The sequence below is a fragment of the Diplotaxodon limnothrissa genome, linkage group LG3 (assembly GCF_057381915.1).
Source record: "Diplotaxodon limnothrissa isolate DT_005_m linkage group LG3, D_limnothrissa_male_GT1.1, whole genome shotgun sequence".
NCBI classification, from domain to species: Eukaryota; Metazoa; Chordata; class Actinopteri; order Cichliformes; family Cichlidae; genus Diplotaxodon; species Diplotaxodon limnothrissa.
The window spans coordinates 30,869,505-30,888,829 of record NC_140598.1 but is presented as its reverse complement, the minus strand read 5'-3'; the positions used below and the strand labels follow the sequence as shown (position 1 = coordinate 30,888,829).

The window sequence follows — 19,325 nt, the reverse complement described above, 5'->3', positions numbered from 1 at the left end:
ATTATAATATAATATCCTTAGCTGGACCAATACATTTTTCTTATAGGTTGAAAATCCCTCTTTTAGATGAAATGTTAAAATAATTCAAAATTTTGTATTTTTTGATGAAGAGTGATCACACTGAAATGGCACCGAATAGTAGGAATGACTCATATATATATATATATATATATTTTTTTTTTATATATATTTTATATATATATATATATATATATTGTTAAGGTTCAAAAATATTGGGGATGGAGACATAAGAAAAACCACAATAACAACACTGGTCCGGTCGGGTTGAGTCAAACGATGATTTTAATGATCACACACGTGGGAGATGGACACTGATGCAGACAGCCTCAAAATCTCAAAATGGTGGAGCCTTGCTCAAACTTTTATAGCCTCTGGTGCCTCCACCTCATCATAAAAAGCCTAAACATTCACATGCTTTCTCTCACACGGCGCCTAAGCTACGACCTTGGCTCCCTGTTTATCTGCTCCTGCTGAGATGGGGCAGAAAACTCCAGCATGTTCTGTTCTCTTCTAATCAGACAAATAAGGCGATGACTTTCTGCAAACAGTATTTCTTATAACTCAGCAGTATAATGCATCATAAAACAATATCATTCATTCACAACAAGTCAGCAGTTTAATGTAATGCAAATCAGTTTAACTAATGCAATAGTTATCACCTTCTTCTAATTCAGGAGAATAATGCAAACTAAAACTACATAATAATTCACAATCTTTAATTAGGGGTATAACATGGCATAAAATAATATTATAATCTAACAATTCCCCCTGATGAGGTCATTAGAATAATGACCTCACCAACACCCTTCAGTTCAGTGTGGCCGGGTTCATCTCTTCTCACTCCTGAGGTCCTTTGTCCCCCTGATGGGCGAACCATATGTGGGATGACCTCTGTGTTTGCGCAGTTCAGATGTAAGAAAAACTATTATTCCAACAGTAGCAGGTACAGATGACACTCCCCAGGTCTCCCACAGCTTTATTTTGGTACTACCTTATACCCTATAATGCAAATCAGTTTAACTAATGCAATAGTTATCAGCTTCTTCTAATTCAGGAGAATGATGCAAACTAAAACTACATAATAATTCACAATCTTTAATTAGGGGTCTAACATGGCATAAAATAATATTATAATCTAACAATATATATATATATATATATATATATATATTTATTTAATATATATATTTAATTAGTTCTCAGTCTCTCACTGAACGTGCTCCTGTGACTGACCAGCATGTCATGGAGTGGGTGGGAGGTGTTATCCAACATTGTCTTTATCTTGGACAACATCCGCCTCTCCGACACCACCTTGAGGGAGTCCAGCTCCATCCCCACAACATTGCTGGCCTTACGGATTAGTTTATTGAGTCTGTTGGCATCTGCGACCCTCAGCCTGCTCCCCCAGCATGCAACAGCATAGAGGATCGCACTGGCCACAACAGACTCATAGAAAATCCTCAGCATTTTCTGGCAGATGTTGAAGGACCTCAGTCGCCTCAAAAAATAGAGACGACTCTGGCCCTTCCTGTAAAGTGCTGTGGTGTAACAAATTTTTTGTTATCAAATCAAATGTGATTTACATGTGGTGGTCCTGAAACATTGACCCTGACCTACTTAGAAATGTCTGACAGTCATGAACAGTAAAATTAGGATTTCAGTCCTGCTTTGATTTGATTTGTACTTTCACTCATATTTCTATGGATGTAGCATGTTGCAGCTGATGCGTGCTCCACCCTGTTGCACACATTTGATCACTTATGACAACAACAAGAAACACTTCTGTGAAATAATTGAAGCTACAAACTAAATGATCCAAAATCAGTCGATCTTTCATACTGTCTGTGGGTCTTATGAGCCAGGCTGTGACAATGTGCGGACTCACCTGATTCAGACCCAGGACCTCTCATTTCATATGAGGCTATGACAAAAAGAGTTGGGACAAAGAGGGCAGGGGGCCATCACAGCACAAACCACATGAGCTGTACGTACAGATACTAAAGAGTGACACGAACAACTGGAGCAGTTTGAAATGTTTCACAGGATGTGGCTTTAATAACAAAAAAGCACCAACAAGAAAGAGTCAATTTCAAGGCTCACTGAAAAATTCACAGTTTGTGTTGATCCAGGAAGAGGTGAAAAGACAAAAACTGCATTAGTCCAGTCTGAGTCATGTGATCATGTGTTTACAGTCAGGCACCAAAACGCTATGACAGCATCTGTGTGTGACGGGTAGATTTAATTCTGGTCAGAACCATCAGGACACCAGCTACTCCAGTGAGGTGATCAGGTAGGATGTGGAAACATGAAATAAAAAATCAAACAGGAAGTAGCGTGACTTTGTCTTTTTCTCTGATATTTGACCTGAAAATGTCTTTCAGTGACAGAGCTGCAGTGATGCACACACACAGTACATGATGGTCTCCTCCTGTGAGCAGGAATATTTACTGTTTATCTACATAAAAATATCCAGAGATGAACATCAGAGTCCATTTATCCAAATAATCTCAACATCAGAGATGGAGAGGACAAAGTTAGTGAGACTCACAGAGACACAACAGAGCTCTGATTCAGAAGTGATACTCTGTGGTGACATCAGTGATTACATCATCATGCTCGTTATCCAATCCCTGGTCAGGAAGAGTGGGCTTGGTTGAATCACTGATGCCAATTCCTGAAAAAAACAAAAAACAAATGTAGAATATCTATCGGCTGTTTATTCATGAAGAGACAGGATTTAATCATCAGCACATTCATTTGTCAGTGAATGATTCAGTGTTACCTCTGGCTCTGCATTGATATAAAGACATCATGATGAGAGTGGAGATGATATATGGAGTGAAAACCACCAGGTGGAGGACTATTCTGAATACAAGCTGTAGAGAGGAGTCAGCAGTCAGATCTGGAGCGGTGGGAATAGTTGTAGTGGTGGGTGGAGGTGTGGTTGTAGGTTTGTCTGCAGAGAGAATCCCACCTGTTCAGGTGAATATGTGGATGAAATAAGAGGTGAAATCAGAGTGAAGCTCCTCACCTGTGACAGTGATCCAGCTGGATGGAGACTCTCCATGACCGCTGATGTCACACTTGTAGAGGCCTTCATCAGACCTGGAAACATGCTGGATGGTCATGTGACCTGTAGGCTCCTCCCTGATGAGGGAGCCATCTTTATAGAAAGCAGCTGGGAGGTTGGAGGGAGTGGTCTCTGTTTTACAGAGCAGAGTGACGTCATCTCCCTCCATCACAGGGAGGACAGGACTCTGCAGGATCACTGATCCACCTCAACACAGAGACAAACTACAGCATTTCATCCATTTACACACAGCTTCATCAACACTAACTCCACACACTCAGCTTACCAGTGACTGTCAGGTTAACCATGTTGCTGATGGGACCCTCTCTGGACTCACACCAGTAAACTCCAGTCTCCCATTTGTAGATGTGACTGATCTTACAGGAAGATCCAGCTGGTTTTCCCCACCCATCTCCACACTGAGTCCTCTGCCGTCTGCTTGTGTTTCTCCTCAGAGTCCATCCAGCAGAGCTGTCGTCCTCCTCACAGCTCAGAGACACAAAGTCTCCTTCAAAGAACTGAGAGCTGCTGGGACTCACAGTCAGACGAGCTGTGAGGAAGAAGAGGAGACACATACATTACATTGTTATCAGACATATTTTACACTGACTGAATTCACATTGTGAGTTGTTTTCTGCTCACTTTCAGTGATGGGAAATTATCACTTTCATTCTTGCACCTCACATTTATATGACATCTAATCATTTAGACTGATATAATAACATGATTAGATACACCGACAATGACTGAGGAGGAGTCTGTCTGCAGTTAGCTGCACCATGTTCTTAATAAATGTGTCCCACAGTCTCCTGAGAGAGTGAGTCAGGTTTACAGTGTGACAGAAGAAGGTTACTGACCTTGGTTTGTGGTGCAGCTCAGCAGTGAGATCAGAACTAAAGAGAAATTAAACTCAGGTTAGTTCAGAGTTTCACATTCAACAAGACAGCAGAGGCATGAAAAACACAGAGTGAGCTTACAGAGCAGACACAGCAGAGACGTTTCCTCCATCCTGCTGCTCAATGACATCAGACCAGCTCTGAGATCAGTTCATGGTTACACTGAGTAAAACCCTCCTCTTCCTCTTTCTCTGTCTCTGGGTCTTAGACTTGTGGTTAGAAAAAAACCTTGTGTGAAAAAGCTTTGTGTGTTTATTTCTCTGCTTCCTTGAAACCAAAGTTTTACACGTTTCAACTGATTATTGAATAAGAATTAAAAGCAACAATATCTACAACTGACATTTGACCCTGAATGCAAAATCAGTACCTGTGTGAGGTCTTCACTGAGTATCTCACCTCCTTGGAGGGAAAGTTACGCAGCTCTTTCTTGACAATTACATTTTAAATATATCGACTATGCTAATGTAATGTGTCTTCCTGTAGTTGACTGCACGTTAACTGTGCAAACTTTAGTTGTTTTGTGCATCTCTCTGTTCCAACCACTGACTTGTGGTCAAAAAGAGTAAACACATTGAGTGGCTGCAAAACATCAGACTACACATCATGCTCTAGTTAACATTTAGAAAGGTGTAAAGCAGACATGTGTTGGATACAGATAGTTGTGTTCATGTACCTACAGTGAAAACACAGAGTCAAACATTATCTACCAATAATGTTTATAGGAGACGCTGTGACATGAACGAAAAGGGCTAAAAATTCACTGATTTGTTGACATTCAAAGGACAATACCTAAAAAACACAGAGGTAACAGAAAACATGGACACTACCTGACGTAAACTTACACATTTGTGGATTCCTCTACAGATATCAGATGTAAAGCACAGATGGAGAGGATCATCATCAGCATACTGTCAGTGTCTATATCTGAAAATAAAGATTTTTAACAACTCAGTGATTTGTTGACTTTCTGCCTAAAAACAAAAAATAGAGACAGTAAAAAACACGGACATTTACTTACTTTGAGTCACATGTTTGTGAAATCCTCTACACATTTAGCAATCCAAGTACAGACATGGATTTAGGTGCACACACAAAATGACATTTACAGACACACATGCATTTGCTGCAACAATATCCACATAGAATCCTCTATCACATGAGTTGGACAATGTAAGGAAAGTTCAATGTGCGAATTACAGAGAAAGCTGTAAGTTGTCAGCATTAGCAAATCGTACATTTTAACATTAGCTTTTTAAAATTGTATTTTAATCCTCAATGTTCTCAGAGGTTTGTGCTCAGTCAGGAAGATAAGAAGCGATTAATGAATCCACTCCCAGTCACATGATGTTATTTTTACCATCTACTGGACACTATTTAAAGTAACATGTCAGTATCTGTGAGGGAAAGTGCATGATGCATATCCTCATCTGAGCAACCAGATTGTCCATTGATTTCAATAACAACACAGGAAATACTATAATAAAACAGTCCTTATCAATAACTCTTTTATGTATTCCTCAAATATCACTGCAGGTTTCATTTAGAGATAAACTGGATGCTACTGTCAATAATTAGTTACAGAGTTGCTGTCGTACACATACAGTAATGATGATAGAAATCTTCCTCTATGAAAGAATATTTGGTTTTTAATTTAGATAAAATGATCCAAAGATGAACATCAGACTCAATTTATTCTAATAATCTCCACAACAGAGATGGAGAGGACAAAGTTAGTGAGACGCCAACATCATCATGCGTATCATTCAATCCCTGCTCAGAGCGAGCAGATAGGATCAAGGTATAAAGATTGTTTAGTAACGAGTCCATTAGCTGAGCTATGCCAGAAAGCAGTTAGTGAACACCAGAGTGGTGTAAATCATGTCCTCTCTGTCATCCTCTACACGAGTCCTCAGGGTCCATTTCTTGTTCAAAACACTGTGCTGTACATTATGATTCAAATAAAGACTCCAAGGTAGAGCCAATTAACAAATAGTGAATGTTTACTAAGGGTTACGTTGCAAAGATCCAACTAACTCCAAAGGTTAAATAAAAAAAAGAATCAGCAAACCAAAGTCCAGGTAGTTTCAGGAAACAGCAGGAGTCTAATCAGCTCATCAGAAAAGAGGACAAAACAGGAAATACCAAAATAAAACAGAATGTACCAAAACATGTTCCTTTAACACCTGATCTAAAAACATCTGCAGGTTTCATTTAGAAATAAGTTGGATTATTTGTACAAAACAGTAGTTACAGAGCTGCAGTGGTAAACACACAAACAAACCAGGAGATTTAAGCTAGAATACAAAACAAAATATGGCAAGAATTAAAGCATGACTTAAATTTCAAGTTAAAAAGTACTGGAGCAAAGACCCAGGCCTGTGAACAGTCCATGGACCTGAGAAGGAAGGAGAGGGACTGAGGAAATATCCAGAGGAAACATTATCTATATAGCAGATGTTTGGTGTTTTTTCTCCAACATCAGATCTGAAAGCATCTGCAGGTTTGAATTTTTAGAAATAATCTGAATGCTTTGAAGAATCCCTTAGTTACAGAGCTCCAGTAACACACACAGTATATGATGAAAATCCGCCTCTTAGGATCAATCTATTTGATCTTCCCCTGCCAGTGGCAGACGCCCTCAGACATCGCTGCGTTGGTGGTTCTTTGTGTCCGGGGGTGGGCGTCCAGGTACACACCGGCTCACTCCTGGTGGCTGCTTGTCGGGGCCTGGAGCCTGGGGCTCGCTCGGGCCTCTTCGGGGGTCGGGTGTCCTCGGCCTCTCAGCCTGGGGCTCGGTCACTCTGGCACAGCTGACTGCAACCCAGCTTTGCCAGACGGGCACGTCACTGCAACTCCCCCTGGCTTCTGCTCCGCGGCTGCTGAGTGAGCCCTCAGCTGGGACTCTCCTCAGCTCTTACTGGGACGGTGGCGCGGCTGCCCCTCTGTTGGTCTTCCTTGGTCTCTTGTGTTCTGAGGGCCTCTGGATGTCTGGAGTTTTGATCTCCTCCATACCTGCTTCATGCCCTGGAGGACGGGGCTGTGGCCCCCCCACACTCCCTAGCAGATCATTACATGAAGGAACCTTTTAAATACAAGCGCGTCCATGCTCACAGGTGTACACACGGGTGCTCACACCCACAAACTACACCCTTTTTGGCTCCTACCTCAAAGCACACTGTGTTCTGTTGATCTTATGTGCTGCACAATAATGTTTAATATTTAGTATTTACTGTTATAACACACGGGTGCTCACACCCACAAACTACACCCTTTTTGGCTCCTACCTCAAAGCACACTGTGTTCTGTTGATCTTATGTGCTGCACAATAATGTTTAATATTTAGTATTTACTGTTATATTCACATAGATCATCACGATGATGTTGTTTATTATATTGTTCTCTTTTTTGCTTGTTTTCTCTTTTTTCTCTCTCAACAGGTGATCCAGGTGATTGATATATGTATTTTTTGTCTGTTTTGTTGGTTTATGTTTTTTGCCCTCTATGACAGTTCCTCTTTCCTGCTGTTTTCCTTTCTCCCTTTTCCTTTCCCAGTCAAGTCTGTCCTGTATTTAGCAAGTGAAAATAGAATAAAATAAACAATAAAAGGTGAATTCAATAGACCATTACGGCAAGGCTGGGATGGTCCATTTGGTAAAGTAAATCCGTTGGGCATCTTTCTTTGCCTTTAGACAATAATTCTGATGGCAAAAGAGCCAAACGGGACAGGCAAAAAAAAAAAAGAAAAAAAAAAGATCAATTTATTTGTTTAGCTAGATGAAAATATCCCGAGATGAACATCAGAGCCCATTTATTCAGATGACACAACAGAAGTTTGTTTCAGAAACGATGCTCTGTGGTGACATCAGTAATTACATCCTCATGTTCATCATCGAATCCCTGCTCAGGATGAGTGGGCAGGTTCAAGATGCAAAGTTTGTTCCCTGCACATACAAAATATGAAAACGTATCAGATGTGAACCAATGAAGAGTTCAGATGAAAAGAATATAATCATCAGCATATTAAGGGATTGATTCAGTGTTACCTTTGGTTCTGTGTCGATATAAAGACATCATGAGGAGAGTGGAGATAAAGTATGGACAAAACACCAGCAGGTGGAGGACCACTCTGAATGCAAGCTGGAGGGAGCTGCAGTCAGTGGGTAGTGCTGAGGTGGTGGATGAAGGTGTGGTTGTATGTTTGCCTGCAGAGAGAATCCCACCTGTTCAGGTGAATATGTCGATGAAATCAGAGTGAAGCTCCTCACCTGTGACAGTGATCCAGCTGGATGGAGACTCTCCATGACCGCTGATGTCACACTTGTAGAGGCCTTCATCAGACCTGGAAACATGCTGGATGGTCATGTGACCTGTAGGCTGCTTCCTGATGAGGGAGCCATCTTTATAGAAAGCAGCTGGGAGGTTGGAGGGAGTGGTCTCTGTTTTACAGAGCAGAGTGACGTCATCTCCCTCCATCACAGGGAGGACAGGACTCTGCAGGATCACTGATCCACCTCAACACAGAGACAAACTACAGCATTTCATCCATTTACACACAGCTTCATCAACACTAACTCCACACACTCAGCTTACCAGTGACTGTCAGGTTAACCATGTTACTGATGGGACCCTCTCTGGACTCACACCAGTAAACTCCACTGTCCAATGGGAACACAGTGATGTTACATGAAGAACCAGCACCTTCTCCCCACACATCTCCACACTGAGTCCTCTGTCGTTTGCTTGTGTTTCTCCTCAGAGTCCATCCAGCAGAGCTGTCGTCCTCCTCACAGCTCAGAGACACAAAGGCTCCTTCAAAGAACTGAGAGCTGCTGGGACTCACAGTCAGACGAGCTGTGAGGAATTTAGTGTATTTTAACTAAAATTAATTGACCTGCTGACTTTTCCAGTTCATTAATGGGATGACAGGAAGACTTTACCATAAGCATACATTAAGGTATTTACGTTGCATTTGTATCTAATTAGTAATTTAATGAATTATTATTCTTAAGAACACTACTGCAAACAACCAACACCATCTAGATAACAATCACAGGAATATTTCAGGGTTTTTTTAAGCATCACATTTATTAACTTCACCTCAGCTTATTAAAAGTCACAACAAAAATCACAGTGTGATCTCCAAGTCTGCATAAGTCTGCACTAACATGTCATCATCTATGTTTTTTCATCATGATTTTATGCTGACAGTTGCAACACAACATATCTCTGTGTGTAATTAGTTACTTTTTAAAGGCAGTAAATGGGCTTTTTAAATAATGAACTGTTAGTCTCACAGCCTTCGTGAAATGTTCATAAAATTAATGATCTGTCAGGTTAGTTCGTCTTTTTTATCTGTAAAAATGGATGAATAAATACAGAAATGAGAGAAAAATGTGACCCTCATTGTATTAATATTTCATAACTGTCAGATTACAGATGCGTGAAGTAGTCGAGGACTAAATTCAAACACATTGTGACCCTGATTCATCATTGGCTGCAGTAACAACTAACAATGTTAATGACTTTAAACTGCGTGACAGCGCCATATGATGAACTTACTGACCTTGGTTTGTGGTCCAGCTCAGCAGTGAGATCAGAACTAAAGAGAAATTAAACTCAGGTTAGTTCAGAGTTTGTGGTGTTTAATGAAGTGATCAGAGAGCAGAGCAGACACAACATCTCTGTGAGCTGATTGTAAGGAAAGACTGAAACAGAATCAGAGCAGGAAGGAGGAAGACTGTTGGATTCAAACACGTGAAGAAGATTCATATTACAGACAAACGTCACTGAAAACAAACTACAGAGTGTTTTATGAGCTTTTTAAAGATTTCATCATCTGAATCTTCCAGAAATACACAGAGTGAACTTACAGAGCAGCCATAACAGAGATGTTTCCTCCATTTAAATCCTCAAACTTTCTGTTAGATGAAGTTGATCCTTTTCTTCAGGACGATGGAGGAGTTTTCTTTGAAGCTGTCAGAGACGAGGACGATGTTAAACACAAAGTTTGATCTTCTTGTTAGTGACAGCAGGTCAGCTGAGACTTGTTGCTGCTTTTCTGTTCTGATGTCAGAGAGACATAAACTGTGTGGCTGCGACTGCACCCTGCATCACCAACAACACACTGACTTTAGTTCAGCTCAAGCGTCATAAACTGGCTTCAGTGCAACTAAAACCTGCACAAGCCTAAAACAAGAAGCAATGAACCAATTATCACATCTACTTTAACATGTCTGAGTCCTAACGTAACAATAATGTTCACATGATCTCAGATCTATAAATGGTGTCTGCTCCCTGACATCAATCCTAAGAAGTAACTGAGATCAGCAGCAGTTTGACAGCCAGTAAACGCGTCTCTCTGCTTCTTCTTCTTCATTATGTCACAGGGTCAGTGTGCGTTTCTCCACCAGGAAGCAATTTTATATGAGAGTTAACCCCACAAACACAAACATGTGGTCCTAATAAACACTGACAGAAAATCAGCTTTATTCTTATTGACTGCTCCAGCTGGCTCAAACACTGAAGAACGACACAGTAGAACATGAGCTGATGTTTATACCTGAAGTGTAAATGACACATTTCTTTTCTATAAATTCAGTTTTAACTGCAATTGGGTGTTGAATAAAAATATTATATTGCACAGATATATTTCCTTATGTGTGGGTGTTTAATTTAGAAAAACAGGTGACATCATCTAAGACTGTCAGAAAATCAGGTTTGGTGATGCAACAGGGAGAGGATTTTTTTATTTTATTTAAATAAATGTGTCCCACAGTCTCCTGAGAGAGTGAGTCAGGTTTACAATGTGACAGAAGAAGGTTACTGACCTTGGTTTGTGGTGCAGCTCAGCAGTGAGATCAGAACTAAAGAGAAATTAAACTCAGGTTAGTTCAGAGTTCTGAAACGTTTCCTCGTGCTGCTCGCTGATATCAGACAAAGACTGAGTTCAGGTCACTCTCATACAGAGTAAAACCCTCCTCTTCCTCCTCAGCTGTGACTCGGTGCCAGTGTTGTGGTTTCCTCTCTGAACTTCACGCAAAAGTTAAATAATTTGGTGGAAATAAAGCAGAAATACAAAATTTTAAATGAAAAAATTGAACCAGAACATGAAGTAAAGATCAACAGCAACAAAATCTACAACTGCACCTGAAGGCAACTTTAGCAGTTGTGTGATGCCTTCACTGACTCTCTGACCTTTACTTGTGAAATAAATGCATCAAGCACTGTTTGAAATACATTTTCACAATTAAATTAAAATAAATTCTTAAGTGTTTTATTGACAATAATGATTTTATCAGTCATGTTGCAGATTGTTACAAACCTGCTGTGTCTTCCTGTGGCTGACTGTAGTTTAGCTGCGAGGTTTTTGAGTTGGAGGTGAGCTTTAGCTTCTCTCTGTTTCAACCTCTGACTTGTGGTCAGAAAGGCAGTGAGTTCACTGTTTGGCTGCTCAACATCAGACTGCACGTCACAAACTGATGGCTTTTAAAGAACATCCTACCTATCAGCACTAAAGCACAGTGCTGATAGAAAACATGGACCTACTTCAACTCTGTTACTGAGTCTTAGAAATGTCTGACAGTCATGAATGATAAATATGATTTCAATTCTGCTGTTTTCTAGACTCCAATTAATTTTTTATTGAATGTATTTCAGTTTGATTAATTTCTCATTTTTGTTATTATCATGACCATATAATGCCCAAGTAGCATCCTCTGTAGATGAAGAGCTAACATAATACTTTTCACTATTTTGCAGGTATCTCTATCTGTATCTAGCGACAAATTGCATGATCCAACACCAACTAATCTTTCATACTGACTGTGGGTCTTATGAGCCAGGCTGTGACAATGTAAGGCTTGTGTGGGATTCAGACCTGGGACCTCTCACAACCTGTCATACGAGGCTATGACAAAAACAGATGGAGAAAAAGTGCAGGGGGTATCACAGCTAAAACCAAATGAGCTGTAGGTACACGAACGAGAGGAACAGTTTAAAGAGTTTCACAAGATATCATTTTAATAGCAAAAGCACCAATAAGAAAGAGTCAATTTCAACACTTTTACACTCTGTCAGTATCTGTGAGTGAGCAGCAGCAACAACCTGGCCGTTGGAATTCAGTCAGAAACGTCAACAATAGGACGCCAGGTAGTTCAAACTGATGATCGCGAAGGAGGCAGAGCAAGCAGAGTTGGCAAAAGTTCAGACATTAAGTACAAATACAAACACTACTGTAAAAAAATACTCCAGTAAAAGTTGAAGTACTGATTCAAGTTCCTTACTCAAGTATAAGTAGAAAAGTGCAGGCTCTGAAATGTACTCATTAGCTCTATTTTCAGTCACCTACATTGTAGAGGGTGACTTTGCCTGTAAACAGTAAAATGTGCACAGTCAGAGGTTAAAGTGGGCTCAGTAGGTGGAGAAACTCTAAAATTGATTGTAGTGACTGAGTGTAGGGCATACAATCATAAGTCAATATAATTTCTATTGAGAGCTCCAGTAGATTTTCTTGGGAACATTTGCTGCTTATCTACATAAAAATATCCAGAGATGAACATCAGAGTCCTTTTATTCATATAAGATTCACAACAGAGGTGGAGAGGACAACATTAGTGAGACCTAAAGAGAAGCACCAAAGCTCTGATTCAGAAGTGATACTCTGTGGTGACATCAGAGATGACATCATAATGCTCATCGTCCAGTCGCTGCTCAGGCTGAGTGGGCAGGATCGGGACACGGAAGATTTTTCCTGTAAAAATGTATGAAGTGTTTCAGCCATTAATTTATAGAGATTTCAGCATATTGATTAATTAATGAATGATTCAGTGTTACCTTTAGCTCTCTTTCGATACAAAGACACCATGAGGAGAGTGGAGATGACGTATGGACAGAACACCACCAGGTGGAAGAGCAGTCTAATCACAAAGTGGAGTAAGGACGAGTCAGGGGGCAGAGGTGTGGTTATATGTTTTTCTGCAGAGAGAATATATGGTTATTTCAACCACATGTGAATATATAATGAAAAAAGAGGTAACATAAAAGTGAAGCTCCTCACCTGTGACAGTGATCCAGCTGGATGGAGACTCTTCATGACCGCTGATGTCACACTTGTAGAGGCCTTCATCAGACCTGGAAACATCCTGGATGGTCATGTGACCTGTAGTCTCATTCCCAATGAAGACACCATCTTTATAGAAAGCAGCTGGGAGGTTGGAGGGAGTGGTCTCTGTTTTACAGAGCAGAGTGACGTCATCTCCCTCCATCACAGGGAGGACAGGACTCTGCAGGATCACTGATCCACCTCAACACAGAGACAAACTACAGCATTTCATCCATTTACACACAGCTTCATCAACACTTTAATGCCTGGCTTCTGATGGCCTTGTCTCGTCTCGTGTAACTTTAACCCTCAGAGAGTCTTTCAGTCTTGTTCTCTAAAACCTAAAGAAGATGGATTTGATCATCTGGTAACTGGGTTCATTAGTGCCCGATCCCAAAACGAAACATATTACGCTATGTGACAACACATCTCTATGCTACACGTTCAGAAACAGGAGGAAACATGAGAACTGTTTGGACTGAATCAACACATGTATATTTATTTTACTTTCTCTTCATGAATAGTTTTGGAAAACTCTATCAAACACGATTAAGGTTGTTGTTAAAGTTAGGGATAAGTTTATGGTTGGAATAATAATAATAATGTATACTTCATTGAGCGATGGGAAGGGTGCAGCATCATGCCGCAGGACCGTATGCTGCGGTCTACACCGGCGCACTCTCACCCCATTTACCCACCCCTTTAGCTTCCTGATGATGTGATGTGTTTTCGTGTCATGGTGTGAAGATTCATGTGCTTTTTGTGCTGAGGGGTTTTTGTTTTCTGTTCTCATACTGATCTTCTACCAGGAGCTCAGTCTGAGTAGAGTTCTCTTTTTCTCTCCTCCACTGCCCTCTTGTGTCCTACATTTCATTTGTTTTCTTTCCACTACCTGTTCTGACCTGTCTCGCCAATGTGATTTTTGTGTAATATATGTATGGTTGGAAGAGGTCCAATCTTGCTACAGGCAACTGCAAGTGACAAATAAAAGCTTTGTCATCATCATAATCATCATCAACACAAACTCCACACACTCAGCTTACCAGTGACTGTGAGGTTAATCATGTTGCTGACGGCACCCTCTCTGGACTCACACCAGTAAACTCCAGTGTCCCATTCAGGAATAACTTTCATGCTACAGAAATATCCTGGTCCTTCTCCCCACACAGCTCCGCACTCAGCTCTTTTGTCTGTGCTTGTGTTTCTCCTCAGAGTCCACCCAGCAGAGCTGTCGTCCTCCTCACAGCTCAGAGACACAAAGTCTGCTTCAAAAAGCTGAGAGCTGCTGGGACTCACAGTCAGACGAGCTGTGAGGAACAGGAGATGATATATAATATATTATAGCCATTTTTCAATAATTCTGACACTATGTTGAACAGCTCCTTCGAATCGATGGTTTCTGTGGAAGCATATACACTTGGACAAATAAAGAGGATAATATCTGATTCATTGTTATTTTTGCTGTGAAGAGCAATATACGCTTCTCATTTACTTAAACACTGAGATCAAAAGTGTTCATAAAAGTTGCTTTAATCAAACATTTACTGACATATAGAGGGAAAGAAAGAGACTCTTGGATGAGCTCCAAAGAGTTACAGGAGAGAGAGATCGGCTCTGTGCTGTGATTGTATTAAATTATATCAGAAAATCAGACAGAACAATTTCCAGCTCTAACTTTCATCTGTTTTCGTCTTTCCTTTTCTTACTGACAGAAAATATCTCAAAAACCGAGAAAGTCATGCAGATTTATTTAACCAAAACGTCAAACTCAGACTAAATGAAAAATAATGCATATGTCATCTATCCATAGCAGCATGCATATCAAATAAAGTTTTAGGAAAGTTTCTTCATTCTTTGCTGAAAAAGTTCTGTTTCTTCTGATTTAAAAAAAATAGGTATTTATCAGTTTGAAATGGACTTACAGTTATTACAGTTTCCCAGAATTAGCCAGTGATAGCTTTTGTAAAATATGTCCTTTCTTGTCGAAGGAAAACTATTTTTATTTTTAAAAAAAATATTATTTTCAAAATTAAACATGAGAAAGTTGATCGGCCCATTGCTTAAGTGTTTGGATTCTGGCGCCTAGGTCCATGCACAAAGCCACAGGAGCTTCTAGCTTTGTTTGACAGTGTGTACAACAAACCCGATGACATTAACTACCAGAAAGTTGAAAGGCCAAACAAAAACACACTTTGACACCAAAGACTGGGCAGGCAAATGATTAAGCACCAAAACAGCTAAAAACGTTTGTGGTTATTAAAATAAAAATGCTCATCTTTTCTAAGGACCTTGCAAAGAAAAGCATCTGGACTTCTTTAAGTTGCTTGAAGACACTTCACCTCTTATCTGAGAAGCTTCTTCAGTTCTAAGGTCAAAAGGTGGACAGTCCCAGATTTAAGCTCTGTGGGTGTGTCCCACAAGAGGGTCATGGACCCCTCATCATCCTCTACCTATTCACACGAGCCAAGGTGTGAAAACAGTTGTAGGCCACAATCTGAATCTGTCATGATCTAAAAAAGCTTCTTGGATGAGAGGTGAAACATACAGACGCTTTTCTTTCCAAGCTCCTCAGACTACGATGACCTGGATGACTGAGAACCAGTCATCCAGACATGCCCATCTTTTCTCACTATATTCATACATTTGTTTATTGTGCATTGTACTGGATTACTAAGCAACTGAAACAGCCTCACATATGTTAACACAGGGGAAAATAGTATTTGCTGAAGTACACTGTTTTTGTCAGCTTGTTTACTTTAACAGTCTCAATGTTTCTTTCCTTGTTGTACAGGGATTTCTCCGTTTGTACAGTTTGGGTTTCAGGTTGTTTCGAAAGATCAGTATAATTTTAGCTAGTTGGTTTCAGTATTTCTCAAAGCCTCGCTATCTTTTACAACCCTTAACCTCATACAAATGGAAGATAATTTCTGCTGACCTTTGGTTTGTTTCATCTGCAACATTTTTAGTATTCCTAGTCTAATTCTGATAATTTTGATAAATTCAAAAATTGTAGGAAAAAAAGTAGCCAGAAAAGCACAGGACAAATCGACTGTGCTAAACTGGCCAATTACAATAGTCGTGAGCTGCATTGACCCGACTTGAAGTCACAGTTCTCTGGAGGTGTCCATCGGGCTAGTTGGAAAGTTAGGACACTGAGGTTAAAATAGACCATAGGTGTCAAACTCTGGCCCGCGGGCCAAATTTGGCCCGCAGCCTAATTACATTTGGCCCGCGAAGCCATACCAAATTACTATTAGAGCTAGCCTACTGGTATTATACAGCTAATATATATATTGTTTAGTATTAAGCTTTGCTTGTTCCATATTCAGTTTTTCAGCAAAACGTGTTTGAGTCCATAAGAAAAGATTCATTCTTATATCTGGCGGAATAAATATATTTCAATAAATATTAACATTAGCCCGCGACTTTGTTCCAGTTTTGAATTTTGGCCCACTGTGTATTTGAGTTTGACACCCCTGAAATAGACTTTCCGGTTACTTCATAGGTTGCAACACAGATTTCCCACAGGAGTCTAAACAAGACCTTAGGAAAAAAACTAAACCACCACTCAAAACCACTAGCACTTTATATAGCCTCTGTAGGAATTATCTACATATTTCACTGATCTAAACTGCACTACTGTAAATGCTGTAGACACAATCATTCTGTACAATAGGATAATTATAATTCTACAACTGTTTATAACTTGCATAGCTCATATTTCATATTTCTGTATAGTTTTCATATTTATATCCTGTTTATACCTGTACATAGCTTGTACACTCACTACAGCCTGTACATACTTATAGTACAGCAGATCTCTACTGTACAATATAAAGCGCCTTGAGGCGACTGTTGTTGTGATTTGGCGCTATATAAATAGAATAGAATTGAACCGTGACACTCCACATTGTTCTCCTCCATAAAAACGACATCTGCATCTGCTGGGTCCAAAGTGGTCAGTTACTGTCATGGGGTTGAGTGTGAGGAGTGAGGACCCAAATGCAGAGGCCTCGAGGCAGGCTAAGTTTAACTGAAAGCAAGCCGTTTATTTCGGCTGATGGTAGGAAGTGCAAAAGGTAAAATATAAAGTTCAAACTTGTGAAGCAAAAAATATTAACTTATTGAAACCGAAAGCATTCCAATTAAAAACTGGAACCTGTGCTAAGGCTGGACATATTATAACTGGGAGAACAGACACTTTGACAAAGAGTATACGTAAAGAAAAGGAAACTTGAGAGAATGAGACAACTAAACAATTGAAGTAAATCAAAGCATACAAGACAAAGGAAGGAACTGAAAGAGGAACAAAACTAATGCAACTATGAACTCAAATAACAACTTACACACTAACAGGAAAAATGCATGTGTGTGTAACTAGTAAGTCCAAAGAAAGTCCAAAAAGCTCAAATGCCAGGTAAATTGACCCAGTGTTTGACTTTTAACTGCTGGAAGGAGTGATTGAGGTTTAGGAAAATAATACAAACAACAAAATTCAACAAAAAAGAGGTCTGTCTGCAGTTAGCTGCACCATGTTCCCACAGTGTCCCGAGAGAGTGAGTCAGGTTTACAGTGTGACAGAAGAAGGTTACTGACCTTGGTTTGTGGTGCAGCTCAGCAGTGAGATCAGAACTAAAGAGAAATTAAACTCAGGTTAGTTCAGAGTTTCACATTCAACAAGACAGCAGAGGAATGAAAAACACAGAGTGAGCTTACAGAGCAGACACAGCAGAGACGTTTCCTCCATCCTGCTGCTCAATGGTATCAGACCAACACTGACATCAGCTCATAGTTCACTTCAACTACAACCCTCTTCCTCTTTCTTTGTCTGTCAGTTTTGTAACTTCATCCCCACTGTATATCATGAGAGGAGTTTCTTTGTTTGACCAAAATAAACCAGAACATAAAATAAAGACAACAAACTAACAGCAGAAACTGAAGGCAACATAACTACACATCTATCTCACTCATCTACAATAAGTGAGATAGATGTGGTTTGGACAAGGCAACGTCTCCCTGCGTCAACCACTGATTTTTGGTCAGAAAGAGAGGAAATAAACTGTGTGCCTACTTCTTTCTGCCTTCACATTTTGAAAATCCTTGTTCCTTTAGTCTTGATCCTACATGTTTTTACATGTCTGAAAAGCACATCAGACACAAAGAGCTGTGTTAATATAACTGCAGTGAAAACACAGGCAGAATCGGCCTTCATCTCCTTATGATATTCAGAGGAAAAAAGTGTGTAGGTCTCTTTATATATGAAATGCAAATGAGCATAAATCAGTGATTTGAAGACTTATAAAGGACATCCTGCCTAAGGATCATACAGAGCTGATAGAAAACATGGATGTTGATCTCCTTTAACTCTGTTAATGAGTTGTAGAAATGTCAGTGGGACAAGTGCTGTAGGGAGCAGTTCAGAAGGGGAATGGTCTGAAGGTGAAAACAGTTCAGAAGGTCGACCAGCAGATGACCTTGTTGGAGTCGTCTGCTGGTTTGTTAGACCTCTGTGGAGGTCTAGTGACCATTGTCCTCAAAGGGAGGATGCGTTTAGGTCTGGAATCACCTTACCCTGGTAGAGGAATGTTCAGGGAGCTGCAGTGTCCAGTTTCCTCTTTGAAAGAGGAGGGGAGCACAAGGAAGTAGCTGGTAAGAAACACAGCAAAGGAGGTGAAGGGACATGAAGTGTAACAACAACAAAATCCTTTAGCCAAGTCAGGAGTCCATTAGTCCTGGGTTCATTTCTTGGGCAAGTGCTCTGACATACAATGTAAATCAAGAATCAGATACAGACTCGAAGGCAGACTAAATTAACAAAAGTTAATCTTTATTGAGGATGAAGTTGGAATGATTCAACTAACACCAAAAGTTACATTTTCAAAAAGCAGGGAACCAAAGTCCAGGTAGTTTCAGGGGAAAAGGTTCAGATGGAGTCACCGCCTGGTAGTTATAATTCCAGTCAAACATCAGGAGTGTAATATCCTCATCAGAAAGGAGATGAAAACAAGAATTACCAAAATAAAACAGGATGTAGAATAACATCTTCCTCTAAAACCTAATCTGAAAACAGTTGTAGGTTTCATTTAGAAATGAGTTGAATGCTTCGTACAATAGAGTAGTTACAGAGTTGCAGTGGTAAACAAACAAAAAAGGAGAGTTAAGGTAGAATACAAAACAGAACATGAGAAGAATTAAAAAAAGAAGATACCAAGCACAAGACAGAATAATATAAATAAAT

The 19,325-nt window shown here is 40.0% G+C and overlaps 3 protein-coding genes across 3 annotated transcripts; all 3 read right to left on the bottom strand.

Moving 5' to 3' along the window:
- Positions 1-2,591: 2,591 nt before the first annotated feature.
- On the bottom strand, positions 2,592-4,117 carry LOC146635333 (Fc receptor-like protein 1). The gene is made up of 6 exons (XM_085350509.1): positions 4,069-4,117; positions 3,949-3,984; positions 3,378-3,641; positions 3,053-3,298; positions 2,804-2,977; positions 2,592-2,695 (listed from the first exon to the last, which is right to left on the bottom strand). The coding sequence occupies exons 1-6, from the start codon at positions 4,115-4,117 to the stop codon at positions 2,592-2,594; spliced, it is 873 nt and encodes a 290-aa protein (XP_085206635.1).
- Positions 4,118-7,824: 3,707 nt separating this feature from the next.
- Positions 7,825-9,888, bottom strand: LOC146635332 (Fc receptor-like protein 5). Its single transcript, XM_085346846.1, has 6 exons — positions 9,858-9,888; positions 9,551-9,586; positions 8,578-8,838; positions 8,253-8,498; positions 8,031-8,189; positions 7,825-7,928 (listed from the first exon to the last, which is right to left on the bottom strand). The coding sequence occupies exons 1-6, from the start codon at positions 9,886-9,888 to the stop codon at positions 7,825-7,827; spliced, it is 837 nt and encodes a 278-aa protein (XP_085202972.1).
- A 2,744-nt stretch (positions 9,889-12,632) lies between these two features.
- LOC146635331 (low affinity immunoglobulin gamma Fc region receptor III-A-like) lies at positions 12,633-17,834 on the bottom strand. Its single transcript, XM_085350090.1, has 6 exons — positions 17,804-17,834; positions 17,684-17,719; positions 14,131-14,394; positions 13,043-13,288; positions 12,820-12,960; positions 12,633-12,736 (listed from the first exon to the last, which is right to left on the bottom strand). The coding sequence occupies exons 1-6, from the start codon at positions 17,832-17,834 to the stop codon at positions 12,633-12,635; spliced, it is 822 nt and encodes a 273-aa protein (XP_085206216.1).
- Between the last annotated feature and the right edge of the window lie 1,491 nt (positions 17,835-19,325).

What these genes read in the sequence shown, in the direction of transcription:
- LOC146635331 (XM_085350090.1), bottom strand. Translation starts at nt 17,834, where the DNA reads ATGGAGGAAACGTCTCTGCTGTGTCTGCTCT. An exon ending in GTCTCTGCTGTGTCTGCTCT is followed by an intron (nt 17,720 to 17,803) that starts GTAAGCTCACTC and finishes ATTTCTCTTTAG; the next exon opens with TTCTGATCTCACTGCTGAGC. An exon ending in GATTAACCTCACAGTCACTG is followed by an intron (nt 13,289 to 14,130) that starts GTAAGCTGAGTG and finishes CTCTGTGTTGAG; the next exon opens with GTGGATCAGTGATCCTGCAG.
- LOC146635332 (XM_085346846.1), bottom strand. Translation starts at nt 9,888, where the DNA reads ATGGAGGAAACATCTCTGTTATGGCTGCTCT. An exon ending in ATCTCTGTTATGGCTGCTCT is followed by an intron (nt 9,587 to 9,857) that starts GTAAGTTCACTC and finishes ATTTCTCTTTAG; the next exon opens with TTCTGATCTCACTGCTGAGC. An exon ending in GGTTAACCTGACAGTCACTG is followed by an intron (nt 8,499 to 8,577) that starts GTAAGCTGAGTG and finishes CTCTGTGTTGAG; the next exon opens with GTGGATCAGTGATCCTGCAG.
- LOC146635333 (XM_085350509.1), bottom strand. Translation starts at nt 4,117, where the DNA reads ATGTCATTGAGCAGCAGGATGGAGGAAACGTCTCTGCTGTGTCTGCTC. An exon ending in GAGCTGCACCACAAACCAAG is followed by an intron (nt 3,642 to 3,948) that starts GTCAGTAACCTT and finishes TCTTCCTCACAG; the next exon opens with CTCGTCTGACTGTGAGTCCC. An exon ending in GGTTAACCTGACAGTCACTG is followed by an intron (nt 3,299 to 3,377) that starts GTAAGCTGAGTG and finishes CTCTGTGTTGAG; the next exon opens with GTGGATCAGTGATCCTGCAG.